The 15084-nt window shown below is 44.8% G+C and overlaps 1 protein-coding gene across 50 annotated transcripts in view; it reads right to left on the bottom strand.

The window, feature by feature from the left end:
• ak5 (adenylate kinase 5) overlaps positions 1-15084 on the bottom strand; it is a 222451-nt gene that overhangs the window by 189706 nt on the left and 17661 nt on the right. For all 50 annotated transcript variants that reach the window (XM_052462807.1, XM_052462817.1, XM_052462818.1 and 47 more), the window contains exon 4: positions 14334-14506. In XM_052462807.1, the coding sequence (XP_052318767.1) occupies positions 14334-14506 (173 nt within the window). The remainder of the gene's footprint in view (positions 1-14333; positions 14507-15084) is intronic.

Genomic DNA, 15084 nt, shown 5'->3' with positions numbered 1-15084 from the left:
TACCCTGTGTATATAGCCATGATATTACCTCGTACCCCTGCACATCGACCTGGTCCTGGTACCCTGTGTATATAGCCATGTTATTACCTCGTACCCCTGCACATCTACTCAGTACTGGTACCCTGTGTATATAGCCATGTTATTACCTCGTACCCCTGCACATATAAATATATATAGACAAGTTATAGTTGAATCATTGTGTATTTATTCATCTGTTGTTGTCCACGTTGTGAAGGGCCCCGTAAGCAAGCATTTCACTGTTAGTCTATACCTGTTGTTTATGAAGCGTGTGATGAATAAAAATATGATTTGATTTGGCACACACACACACACACACACACACACACACACACACACACACACACACACACACACACACACACACACACACACACACACACACACACACACACACACACACACACACACACACACACACACCAGCCTTAATCAGTTAAATGGACAGAACGGGTCGTGGTTCTATCAGCTAAGTGAGGACGAGGAGATGGGATGTTTGTTGCTCATAAAGACACAGTGGGCCACACAGGACCCAGTCCCAAATAGCACCCTATTCCCTATACAGTGCACTACTATGGACCAGGGTCCATAGGGTAGTGAACAAAGTAGTGCGTTATATAGGGAATAGGGTGCCTTTTCAAGCAGCTGACAGCTGAGTCATGGCTGGCAGACAACCAGGACGTTGGTAATGAGATGTGAGAAGACAACAATCCCTCTCATCAAGATAATGTATTTATTTAATATGTATTTATTAATTCTTATTTCCAATGACGGCCTACCGGGGAAGAGTGGGTTAACTGCCTTGTTCAGGGGCAGATTGTCAGCTCGGGGATTCGATGCAGCAACCTGTGTGTTACTAGTCCAACGCTCTAAATACTAGGCTACCTGCCGCCCATCAAGATAATGTTAGCCCGTCACGATAATGTTAGCCCGTCACGATAATGTTAGCCCGTCACGATAATGTTAGCCCGTCAAGATAATGTTAGCCTGTCACGATAATGTTAGCCCGTCAAGATAATGTTAGCCCGTCGCGATAATGTTAGCCCGTCACGATAATGTTAGCCCGTCAAGATAATGTTAGCCCATCAAGATAATGTTAGCCCGTCAAGATAATGTTAGCCCATCAAGATAATGTTAGCCCGCCAAGATAATGTTAGCCCATCAAGATAATGTTAGCCCATTACGATAATGTTAGTCCGTCAAGATAATGTTAGCCCATCAAGATAATGTTAGCCCATCAAGATAATGTTGCCCAGTGAAGATAATGTTAGCCCGTCAATATAAGGTTAGTCCGTCAAGATAATGTTAGCCCGTTACGATAATGTTAGCCTGTCAAGATAATGTTAGTCCGTCAAGATAATGTTAGTCCATCAAGATAATGTTAGCCTGTCAAGATAATGTTAGCCCGTCAAGATAATGTTAGCCCATCACGATAATGTTAGCCCGTCAAGATAATGTTAGCCCGTCATAGCCCGTCAAGATAATGTTAGCCCATCATGATACTATTAGCCCGTCAAGATAATGTTAGCCCGGCAAGATAATGTTAGCCTGTCAAGATAATGTTGCCCTGTCAAGATAATGTTAGCCCATCATGATACTATTAGCCCGTCAAGATAATGTTAGCCCGTCAAGATAATGTTGCCTTGTCAAGATAATGTTAGCCTATCAAGATAATGTTGCCCTGTCAAGATAATGTTAGCCCGTCAAGTTAATGTTAGCCCGTTACGATTATGTTAGTCCGTCAAGATAATGTTAGTCCGTCAAGATAATGTTAGCCCGTTACGGTAATGTTAGTCTGTCAAGATAATGTTAGCCCGTCAAGATAATGTTAGCCCGTTACGATAATGTTAGACCGTTACGATAATGTTAGTCTGTCAAGATAATGTTAGCCCGTTACGGTAATGTTAGCCTGTCAAGATAATGTTGCCGTCGCGATAATGTTAGCCCGTCAAGATAATGTTAGCCCATCATGATACTATTAGCCCGTCAAGATAATGTTAGCCCGTCATGGCCCGTCAAGATAATGTTAGCCCGTCAAGATAATGTTAGCCTGTCAAGATAATGTTAGCCTGTCAAGATAATGTTAGCCTGTCAAGATAATGTTAGCCCGTTACGATAATGTTAAACCGTTACGATAATGTTAGTCTGTCAAGATAATGTTAGCCCGTTACGGTAATGTTAGCCTGTCAAGATAATGTTGCCGTCGCGATAATGTTAGCCCGTCAAGATAATGTTAGCCCATCATGATACTATTAGCCCGTCAAGATAATGTTAGCCCGTCATGGCCCGTCAAGATAATGTTAGCCCGTCAAGATAATGTTAGCCTGTCAAGATAATGTTAGCCTGTCAAGATAATGTTAGCCCACCAAGATAATGTTAGTCCGTCAAGATAATGTTAGCCCGCCAAGATAATGTTAGCCCGTCAAGATAATGTTAGCCCGTCAAGATAATGTTAGCCCGTTACGATAATGTTAAACCGTTACGATAATGTTAATCTGTCAAGATAATGTTAGCCCGTTACGGTAATGTTAGCCTGTCAAGATAATGTTGCCGTCGCGATAATGTTAGCCCCTCAAGATAATGTTAGCCCATCATGATACTATTAGCCCGTCAAGATAATGTTAGCCCGTCATGGCCCGTCAAGATAATGTTAGCCCGTCAAGATAATGTTAGCCTGTCAAGATAATGTTAGCCTGTCAAGATAATGTTAGCCTGTCAAGATAATGTTAGCCCGTTACGATAATGTTAAACCGTTACGATAATGTTAGTCTGTCAAGATAATGTTAGCCCGTTACGGTAATGTTAGCCTGTCAAGATAATGTTGCCGTCGCGATAATGTTAGCCCGTCAAGATAATGTTAGCCCATCATGATACTATTAGCCCGTCAAGATAATGTTAGCCCGTCATGGCCCGTCAAGATAATGTTAGCCCGTCAAGATAATGTTAGCCTGTCAAGATAATGTTAGCCTGTCAAGATAATGTTAGCCCACCAAGATAATGTTAGCCCGTCAAGATAATGTTAGCCTGTCAAGATAATGTTAGCCTGTCAAGATAATGTTAGCCCACCAAGATAATGTTAGTCCGTCAAGATAATGTTAGCCCGCCAAGATAATGTTAGCCCGTCAAGATAATGTTAGCCCGTCATGATACTATTAGCCCATCAAGACAATTTTAGCCCATCGAGCTAAAAAAAGGTCCCAAGGCAGGTCTTAGAAGTGACTCATCCAACCTTCATGGTTCATTGGACGAACTCCACTACACCCTTATTTGACCTTATCGTCATCTTCATCATCTTCCTCTTCCCAATCCTCTCTATAGTAACCCCAGGTGCAGGTATTGCACTATACAGGGACCAGGGGACTGAACACACTATACAGGGACCAGGATACACTATACAGGGACCAGGATACACTATACAGGGACCAGGATACATTATACAGGGACCAGGATATATTATACAGGGACCAGGATACACTATACAGGGACCAGGATACACTATACAGGGACCAGGATATACTATACAGGGACCAGGATATACTATACAGGGACCAGGATACACTATACAGGGACCAGGATACACTATACAGGGACCAGGATACACTATACAGGGACCAGGATACACTATACAGGGACCAGGATACACTATAAAGGGACCAGGATACATTATACAGGGACCAGGATACACTATAAAGGGACCAGGATACACTATACAGGGACCAGGATACACTATACAGGGACCAGGATACATTATACAGGGACCAGGATACACTATACAGGGACCAGGATACACTATACAGGGACCAGGATACACTATACAGGGACCAGGATACATTATACAGGGACCAGGATCCACTATACAGGGACCAGGATACATTATACAGGGACCAGGATACATTATACAGGGACCAGGATACACTATACAGGGACCAGGATACACTATACAGGGACCAGGATACACTATACAGGGACCAGGATACACTATACAGGGACCAGGATACACTATACAGGGACCAGGATACATTATACAGGGACCAGGATACACTATACAGGGACCAGGATACATTATACAGGGACCAGGATACACTATACAGGGACCAGGATACATTATACAGGGACCAGGATACACTATACAGGGACCAGGATACATTATACAGGGACCAGGATACACTATACAGGGACCAGGATACACTATACAGGGACCAGGATATACTATACAGGGACCAGGATACACTATACAGGGACCAGGATACACTATACAGGGACCAGGATATACTATACAGGGACCAGGATACATTATACAGGGACCAGGACACACTATACAGGGACCAGGATACACTATACAGGGACCAGGATACACTATACAGGGACCAGGATACACTATACAGGGACCAGGATACATTATACAGGGACCAGGATACATTATACAGGGACCAGGATACACTATACAGGGACCAGGATACACTATACAGGGACCAGGATACATTATACAGGGACCAGGACACACTATACAGGGACCAGGATACACTATACAGGGACCAGGATACAATATACAGGGACCAGGATACACTATACAGGGACCAGGATACATTATACAGGGACCAGGATACACTATACAGGGACCAGGATACATTATACAGGGACCAGGATACACTATACAGGGACCAGGATACATTATACAGGGACCAGGATACACTATACAGGGACCAGGATACATTATACAGGGACCAGGATACACTATACAGGGACCAGGATACACTATACAGGGACCAGGATATACTATACAGGGACCAGGATACACTATACAGGGACCAGGATACACTATACAGGGACCAGGATATACTATACAGGGACCAGGATACATTATACAGGGACCAGGACACACTATACAGGGACCAGGATACACTATACAGTGACTGGGATACACTATACAGGGACCAGGATACATTATACAGGGACCAGGATACATTATACAGGGACCAGGATACATTATACAGGGACCAGGATACACTATACAGGGACCAGGATATATTATACAGGGACCAGGATACATTATACAGGGACCAGGACACATTATACAGGGACCAGGATACATTATACAGGGACCAGGATACATTATACAGGGACCAGGATACACTATACAGGGACCAGGATATATTATACAGGGACCAGGATACATTATACAGGGACCAGGATACATTATACAGGGACCAGGACACATTATACAGGGACCAGGATACATTAAACAGGGACCAGGATACATTATACAGGGACCAGGATACATTATACAGGGACCAGGATACACTATACAGGGACCAGGATATATTATACAGGGACCAGGATATATTATACAGGGACCAGGATACATTATACAGGGACCAGGATACACTATACAGGGACCAGGATACACTATACAGGGACCAGGATATATTATACAGGGACCAGGATACATTATACAGGGACCAGGATACACTATACAGGGACCAGGATACACTATACAGGGACCAGGATACACTATACAGGGACCAGGATACATTATACAGGGACCAGGATACATTATACAGGGACCAGGATATACTATACAGGGACCAGGATACACTATACAGGGACCAGGATATACTATACAGGGACCAGGATACACTATACAGGGACCAGGATACATTATACAGGGACCAGGATACATTATACAGGGACCAGGATATACTATACAGGGACCAGGATATACTATACAGGGACCAGGATACATTATACAGGGACCAGGATACACTATACAGGGACCAGGATGCACTATACAGGGACCAGGATACATTATACAGGGACCAGGATACATTATACAGGGACCAGGATACACTATACAGGGACCAGGATACACTATACAGCAACCAGGATACACTATACAGGACCAGGATACACTATACAGGGACCAGGATACATTATACAGGGACCAGGATACATTATACAGGGACCAGGATACACTATAAAGGGACCAGGATACACTATACAGAGACCAGGATACACTATACAGGGACCACGATACACTATACAGGGACCAGGATACATTATACAGGGACCAGGATATACTATACAGGGACCAGGATACATTATACAGGGACCAGGATACATTATACAGGGACCAGGATACACTATACAGGGACCAGGATACACTATACAGGGACCAGGATACACTATACAGGGACCAGGATACACTATACAGGGACCAGGATACACTATACAGGGACCAGGATACACTATACAGGGACCAGGATACACTATACAGGGACCAGGATACATTATACAGGGACCAGGATACATTATACAGGGACCAGGATATATTATACAGGGACCAGGATACACTATACAGGGACCAGGATACACTATACAGGGACCAGGATACATTATACAGGGACCAGGATACACTATACAGGGACCAGGATACACTATACAGGGACCAGGATACATTATACAGGGACCAGGATACATTATACAGGGACCAGGATACACTATACAGGGACCAGGATACACTATACAGGGACCAGGATATACTATACAGGGACCAGGATACACTATACAGGGACCAGGATACACTATACAGGGACCAGGATACATTATACAGGGACCAGGATACACTATACAGGACCAGGATACACTATACAGGGACCAGGATATATTATACAGGGACCAGGATACATTATACAGGGACCAGGATACACTATAAAGGGACCAGGATACACTATACAGGGACCAGGATACACTATACAGGGACCAGGATACACTATACAGGGAACAGGATACATTATACAGGGACCAGGATACACTATACAGGGACCAGGATACACTATACAGGGACCAGGATACACTATACAGGGACCAGGATACACTATACAGGGACCAGGATACACTATACAGGGACCAGGATACACTATACAGGGACCAGGATACACTATACAGGGACCAGGATACACTATACAGGGACCAGGATACACTATACAGGGACCAGGATACACTATACAGGGACCAGGATACATTATACAGGGACCAGGATACATTATACAGGGACCAGGATATATTATACAGGGACCAGGATACACTATACAGGGACCAGGATACACTATACAGGGATCAGGATACATTATACAGGGACCAGGATACACTATACAGGGACCAGGATACACTATACAGGGACCAGGATACATTATACAGGGACCAGGATACATTATACAGGGACCAGGATACACTATACAGGGACCAGGATACACTATACAGGGACCAGGATACACTATACAGGGACCAGGATACACTATACAGGGACCAGGATACACTATACAGGGACCAGGATACATTATACAGGGACCAGGATACACTATACAGGGACCAGGATACATTATACAGGGACCAGGATACATTATACAGGGACCAGGATACATTATACAGGGACCAGGATACACTATACAGGGACCAGGATACATTATACAGGGACCAGGATACACTATACAGGGACCAGGATACATTATACAGGGACCAGGATACACTATACAGGGACCAGGATACATTATACAGGGACCAGGATACACTATACAGGGACCAGGATACACTATACAGGGACCAGGATATACTATACAGGGACCAGGATACACTATACAGGGACCAGGATACACTATACAGGGACCAGGATATACTATACAGGGACCAGGATACATTATACAGGGACCAGGACACACTATACAGGGACCAGGATACACTATACAGTGACCGGGATACACTATACAGGGACCAGGATACATTATACAGGGACCAGGATACATTATACAGGGACCAGGATACATTATACAGGGACCAGGATATATTATACAGGGACCAGGATACATTATACAGGGACCAGGACACATTATACAGGGACCAGGATACATTATACAGGGACCAGGATACATTATACAGGGACCAGGATACACTATACAGGGACCAGGATATATTATACAGGGACCAGGATACATTATACAGGGACCAGGATACATTATACAGGGACCAGGACACATTATACAGGGACCAGGATACATTAAACAGGGACCAGGATACATTATACAGGGACCAGGATACATTATACAGGGACCAGGATACACTATACAGGGACCAGGATATATTATACAGGGACCAGGATATATTATACAGGGACCAGGATACATTATACAGGGACCAGGATACACTATACAGGGACCAGGATACACTATACAGGGACCAGGATATATTATACAGGGACCAGGATACACTATACAGGGACCAGGATATACTATACAGGGACCAGGATACACTATACAGGGACCAGGATACATTATACAGGGACCAGGATACATTATACAGGGACCAGGATATACTATACAGGGACCAGGATATACTATACAGGGACCAGGATACATTATACAGGGACCAGGATACACTATACAGGGACCAGGATGCACTATACAGGGACCAGGATACATTATACAGGGACCAGGATACATTATACAGGGACCAGGATACACTATACAGGGACCAGGATACACTATACAGGGACCGGGATACACTATACAGGACCAGGATACACTATACAGGGACCAGGATACATTATACAGGGACCAGGATACATTATACAGGGACCAGGATACACTATAAAGGGACCAGGATACACTATACAGGGACCAGGATACACTATACAGGGACCACGATACACTATACAGGGACCAGGATACACTATACAGGGACCAGGATACACTATACAGGGACCAGGATACATTATACAGGGACCAGGATATACTATACAGGGACCAGGATACACTATACAGGGACCAGGATACACTATACAGGGACCAGGATACACTATACAGGGACCAGGATACACTATACAGGGACCAGGATACACTATACAGGGACCAGGATACACTATACAGGGACCAGGATACACTATACAGGGACCAGGATACATTATACAGGGACCAGGATACACTATACAGGGACCAGGATACACTATACAGGGACCAGGATACACTATACAGGTACCAGGATACACTATACAGGGACCAGGATACACTATACAGGGACCAGGATACACTATACAGGGACCAGGATACACTATACAGGGACCAGGATACACTATACAGGGACCAGGATACACTATACAGGGACCAGGATACACTATACAGGGACTACATCCAACTCCCTGTGGGTGACTATCTATGTTTTTTATTTATTTATTTCACCTTTATTTAACCAGGTAGGCAAGTTGAGAAGACCTTTATTTAACCAGGTAGGCCAGTTGAGAACACCTTTATTTAACCAGGTAGGCAAGTTGAGAACACCTTTATTTAACCAGGTAGGCAAGTTGAGAACACCTTTATTTAACCAGGTAGGCAAGTTGAGAACAAGTTGTCATTTACAATTGTGACCTGGCCAAGATAAAGCAAAGCAGTTCGACAGATACAACGACACAGAGTTACACATGGAGTAAAACAAACATACAGTCAATAATACAGTATAAACAAGTCTATATACGATGTGAGCAAATGAGGTGAGAAGGGAGGTAAAGGCAAAAAAAGCCATGGTGGCAAAGTAAATACAATATAGCAAGTAAAACACTGGAATGGTAGTTTTGCAATGGAAGAATGTGCAAAGTAGAAATAAAAATAATGGGGTGCAAAGGAGCAAAATAAAGAAATTAATTAAATACAGTTGGGAAAGAGGTAGTTGTTTGGGCTAAATTATAGGTGGGCTATGTACAGGTGCAGTAATCTGTAAGATGCTCTGACAGTTGGTGCTTAAAGCTAGTGAGGGAGATAAGTGTTTCCAGTTTCAGAGATTTTTGTAGTTCGTTCCAGTCATTGGCAGCAGAGAACTGGAAGGAGAGGCGGCCAAAGAAATAATTGGTTTTGGGGGTGACTAGAGAGATATACCTGCTGGAGCGTGTGCTACAGGTGGGAGATGCTATGGTGACCAGCGAGCTGAGATAAGGGGGGACTTTACCTAGCAGGGTCTTGTAGATGACATGGAGCCAGTGGGTTTGGAGACGAGTATGAAGCGAGGGCCAGCCAACGAGAGCGTACAGGTCGCAATGATGGGTAGTATATGGGGCTTTGGTGACAAAACGGATTGCACTGTGATAGACTGCATCCAATTTTTTGAGTAGGGTATTGGAGGCTATTTTGTAAATGACATCGCCAAAGTCGAGGATTGGTAGGATGGTCAGTTTTACAAGGGTATGTTTGGCAGCATGAGTGAAGGATGCTTTGTTGCGAAATAGGAAGCCAATTCTAGATTTAACTTTGGATTGGAGATGTTTGATATGGGTCTGGAAGGAGAGTTTACAGTCTAACCAGACACCTAAGTATTTGTAGTTGTCCACGTATTCTAAGTCAGAGCCGTCCAGAGTAGTGATGTTGGACAGGCGGGTAGGTGCAGGTAGCGATCGGTTGAAGCGCATGCATTTAGTTTTACTTGTATTTAAGAGCAATTGGAGGCCACGGAAGGAGAGTTGTATGGCATTGAAGCTTGCCTGGAGGGTTGTTAACACAGTGTCCAAAGAAGGGCCAGAAGTATACAGAATGGTGTCGTCTGCGTAGAGGTGGATCAGAGACTCACCAGCAGCAAGAGCGACCTCATTGATGTATACAGAGAAGAGAGTCGGTCCAAGAATTGAACCCTGTGGCACCCCCATAGAGACTGCCAGAGGTCCGGACAGCAGACCCTCCGATTTGACACACTGAACTCTATCAGAGAAGTAGTTGGTGAACCAGGCGAGGCAATCATTTGAGAAACCAAGGCTGTCGAGTCTGCCGATGAGGATGTGGTGATTGACAGATTCGAAAGCCTTGGCCAGATCAATGAATACGGCTGCACAGTAATGTTTCTTATCGATGGTGGTTAAGATATCGTTTAGGACCTTGAGCGTGGCTGAGGTGCACCCATGACCAGCTCTGAAACCAGATTGCATAGCAGAGAAGGTATGGTGAGATTCGAAATGGTCGGTAATCTGTTTGTTGACTTGGCTTTCGAAGACCTTAGAAAGGCATGGTAGGATAGATATAGGCCTGTAGCAGTTTGGGTCAAGAGTGTCCCCCCCTTTGAAGAGGGGGATGAGCGCAGCTGCTTTCCAATCTTTGGGAATCTCAGACGACACGAAAGAGAGGTTGAACAGGCTAGTAATAGGGGTGGCAACAATTTCGGCAGATAATTTTTAGAAAGAAAGGGTCCAGATTGTCTAGCCCGGCTGATTTGTAGGGGTCCAGATTTTTCAGCTCTTTCAGAACATCAGCTGAATGGATTTGTGAGAAGGAGAAATGGGGAAGGCTTGGGCGAGTTGCTGTTGGGGGTGCAGTGCTGTTGACCGGGGTAGGAGTAGCCAGGTGGAAAGCATGGCTAGCCGTAGAAAAATGCTTATTGAAATTCTCAATTATGGTGGATTCATCAGTGTTTCCTATCTTCAGTGCAGTGGGCAGCTGGGAGGAGGTGTTCTTATTCTCCATGGACTTTACAGTGTCCCAGAACGTTTTTGAGTTAGTGTTGCAGGAAGCAAATTTCTGCTTGAAAAAGCTAGCCTTGGCTTTTCTAACTGCCTGTGTATAACGGTTTCTAGCTTCCCTGAACAGCTGCTCGATGCTAATGCAGAACGCCATAGGATGTTTTTGTGTTGGTTAAGGGCAGTCAGGTCTGGGGAGAACCAAGGGCTATATCTGTTCCTGGTTCTAAATTTCTTGAATGGGGCATGTTTATTTAAGATGGTTAGGAAGGCATTTAAAAAAAATATCCAGGCATCCTCTACTGACGGGATGAGATCAATATCCTTCCAGGATACCCCGGCCAGGTCGTTTAGAAAGGCCTGCTCGCTGAAGTGTTTCAGGGAGCGTTTTACAGTGATGAGTGGAGGTCGTTTGACCGCTGACCCATTACGGATGCAGGCAATGAGGCAGTGATTGCTGAGATCTTGGTTGAAGACAGCAGAGGTGTATTTAGAGGGGAAGTTGGTTAGGATGATATCTATGAGGGTGCCCGTGTTTAAGGCTTTGGGGGTAGCTGGTAGGTTCATTGATAATTTGTGTGAGATTGAGGGCATCAAGTTTAGATTGTAGGATGGCTGGGGTGTTAAGCATGTTCCAGTTTAGGTCGCCTAGCAGCACGAGCTCTGAAGATAGATGGGGGGCAATCAGTTCACATATGGTGTCCAGAGCACAGCTGGGGGCAGAGGGTGGTCTATAGCAGGCGGCAACGGTGAGAGACTTGTTTTTAGAGAGGTGGATTTTTAAAAGTAGAAGTTCAAATTGTTTGGGTACAGACCTGGATAGTAGGACAGAACTCTGCAGGCTATCTTTGCAGTAGATTGCAACACCGCCCCCTTTGGCAGTTCTATCTTGTCTGAAAATGTTGTAGTTTGGAATTAAAATTTCTGAATTTTTGGTGGTCTTCCTAAGCCATGATTCAGACACAGCTAGAACATCCGGGTTGGCAGAGTGTGCTAAAGCAGTGAATAGAACAAACTTAGGGAGGAGGCTTCTAATGTTAACATGCATGAAACCAAGGCTATTACGGTTACAGAAGTCATCAAAAGAGAGCGCCTGGGGAATAGGAGTGGAGCTAGGCACTGCAGGGCCTGGATTCACCTCCACATCGCCAGAGGAACATAGGAGGAGAAGAATAAGGGTGCGGCTAAAAGCAATAAGAATTGGTCGTCTAGAACGTCTGGAACAGAGAGTAAAAGGAGGTTTCTGGGGGCGATAAAATAGCATCAAGGTATAATGTACAGACAAAGGTATGGTAGGATGTGAATACAGTGGGTAAACCTAGGTATTGAGTGATGAAGAGAGAGATATTGTCTCTAGAAACATCATTGAAACCAGGAGTTGTCATTGCATGTGTGGGTGGTGGAACTAATAAGTTGGATAAGGTATAGTGAGCAGGACTAGAGGCTCTACAGTGAAATAAGCCAATAAACACTAACCAGAACAGCAATGGACAAGACATATTGACATTAAGGAGAGGCATCCTTAGTCGAGTGATCAAAAGAGTCCAGTGAGTGGAGAGGTTGGTTGGGGGTCACGGCGATTTAGACAGCTAGCCAGGCCATCGGTAGCAAGCTAGCATAGGATGGAGGTCTGTTATTAGCCACCTCTTGCGTTCCGTCAGTAGATTAGTGGGGTTCCGTGTGGTAGAGGGGATTAATCCAAATGACACAACAAAATAAAAAATAAATAAAATAAAAATAAAAACAATAGATATAGTTATAGAGGCCCAAGAAGAAACATAATAATAATAAAAATAAATAAATTGTCCGATTGTCTATTCTGAGAGCAGCCGGTAAGACAGCTAACGGTTAGCAGGCCGCAGATGGGCGTTCAGGTAACGTCGCGACGGAGGAGCCAGCCGGATCTCCTTTGGGTAGATAACGTCGGCAGTCCAGTTGTGAAGGTCCGGTGGGGCTCCGCGTAGGCAGTAAAATGGGTCCGGATAGGTGACTGCAGCCCAGGAGTGATTGACGGAGCTCAGGAGTGATTGACGGTGTTTGCTGTTTGCTGTTTGCTCCGGAATCGACGAAAGCAGATAGTCACACGGATAGCAGCTAGCTAGCTGTGAGATCTGGGTATGAATGTCCAGAGAGCAGTTGAAATCCAGGGACATGGAGAGAAAAATTGGTCCGGTATGTTCCGTTCCGAGCCGCGCTGCGCCGTACAAAACTGGCGATAGATTTTCGAGCTAAAGGATAGCTGATGACCACAAACCGTGGTTAGCTGAATACTAACGATTTGCCAGTAAAGAAGCTAACTAGCTTCTGAACTAGCTTCTGATTAACTTCTGGATTAGCTTCTGGGCTAGCTTCTGGCTAGCTCCTGGCTAGCTTCTGGCTAGTTTCTGGCTAGCTTCTTGGAGTTTCTGGCTAGCTTCTGGCTAGCTTCTTGGAGGATTGCAGATCTGAGGTAAATAATACTTATTTATAAATATAAATTGGTGAGGCGGGTTGCAGGAGAGTGTTTTGAAGATGAGTTGATGGAAAATAAAAATAAAATGTATGTGAAAAAAGTTGTAAATATATATATATACAGGACACGACAAGACGAGGACAAAAGACATCTGAACTGCTATGCCATGTACTAAACAGGGAATAGGGATTAGGGATTAGGGATTAGGGATTAGGGAATAGGGAATAGGGAATAGGGATTAGGGAATAGGAAATAGGGAATAGTGATTAGGGAATAGGGAATAGGGATTAGGGATTAGGGATTAGGGAATAGGGACTAGGGACTAGGGACTAGGGAATAGGGATTAGGTAATAGGGATTAGGGAATAGGGTGAGACAAGCATACCTGAGGTGCCAGCTCCCCATTGGTGATGATCTTGGCGATGAGACTCCACTTCCTGTTGCTGGTGGCGTTGTGAATCATCTTCTTCCTGAGCAGCTCTCCTACAGAGACATACTGGAACCCATAGCACGCTGCTATCTTCAGACTCTGGGTTCCCTTACCACTGCCTGGCCCTCCTGGAGAGAGAGAGAGAGAGAGAGAGAGAGAGAGAGAGAGAGAGAGAGAGAGAGAGAGAGAGAGAGAGAGAGAGAGAGAGAGAGAGAGAGAGAGAGAGAGAGAGAGAGTGAGGCGAAGGTATAGGTGTAGTGATGGGAGGGTGAGGGGGAGGGGAGGGTATAGGTGTAGTGATGGGAGGGTCAGGGGTGGGTATAGGTGTAGTGATGTGAGGGTGAGGGGTGGGTATAGGTGTAGTGATGGGAGGGTGAGGGGTGGGTATAGGTGTAGTGATGTGAGGGTGAGGGGTGGGTATAGGTGTAGTGATGGGAGGGTGAGGGGTGGGTATAGATGTAGTGATGGGAGGGGAGGGGTGGGTATAGGTGTGGTGATGGGAGGGGGAGGGGTGGTTATAGGTGTAGTGATGGGAGGGTGAGGGGTGGTTATAGGTGTAGTGGTGGTCATAGTTGAAGTGTACCTATGATGAAAATGACAGGCCTCTCTCATCTTTTTAAGTGGGAGAACTTGCACAATTGGTGGCTGACTAAATACTTTTTTGCCCCACTGTATACTGTATATACAGTGTTGTAACGATGTGCAA

Source organism: Oncorhynchus keta, chromosome 15 (assembly GCF_023373465.1).
Source record: "Oncorhynchus keta strain PuntledgeMale-10-30-2019 chromosome 15, Oket_V2, whole genome shotgun sequence".
NCBI lineage: Eukaryota > Metazoa > Chordata > Actinopteri > Salmoniformes > Salmonidae > Oncorhynchus > Oncorhynchus keta.
The sequence above is the reverse complement of the archived record's forward strand: the minus strand, read 5'-3'. Positions and strand labels throughout refer to the sequence as shown.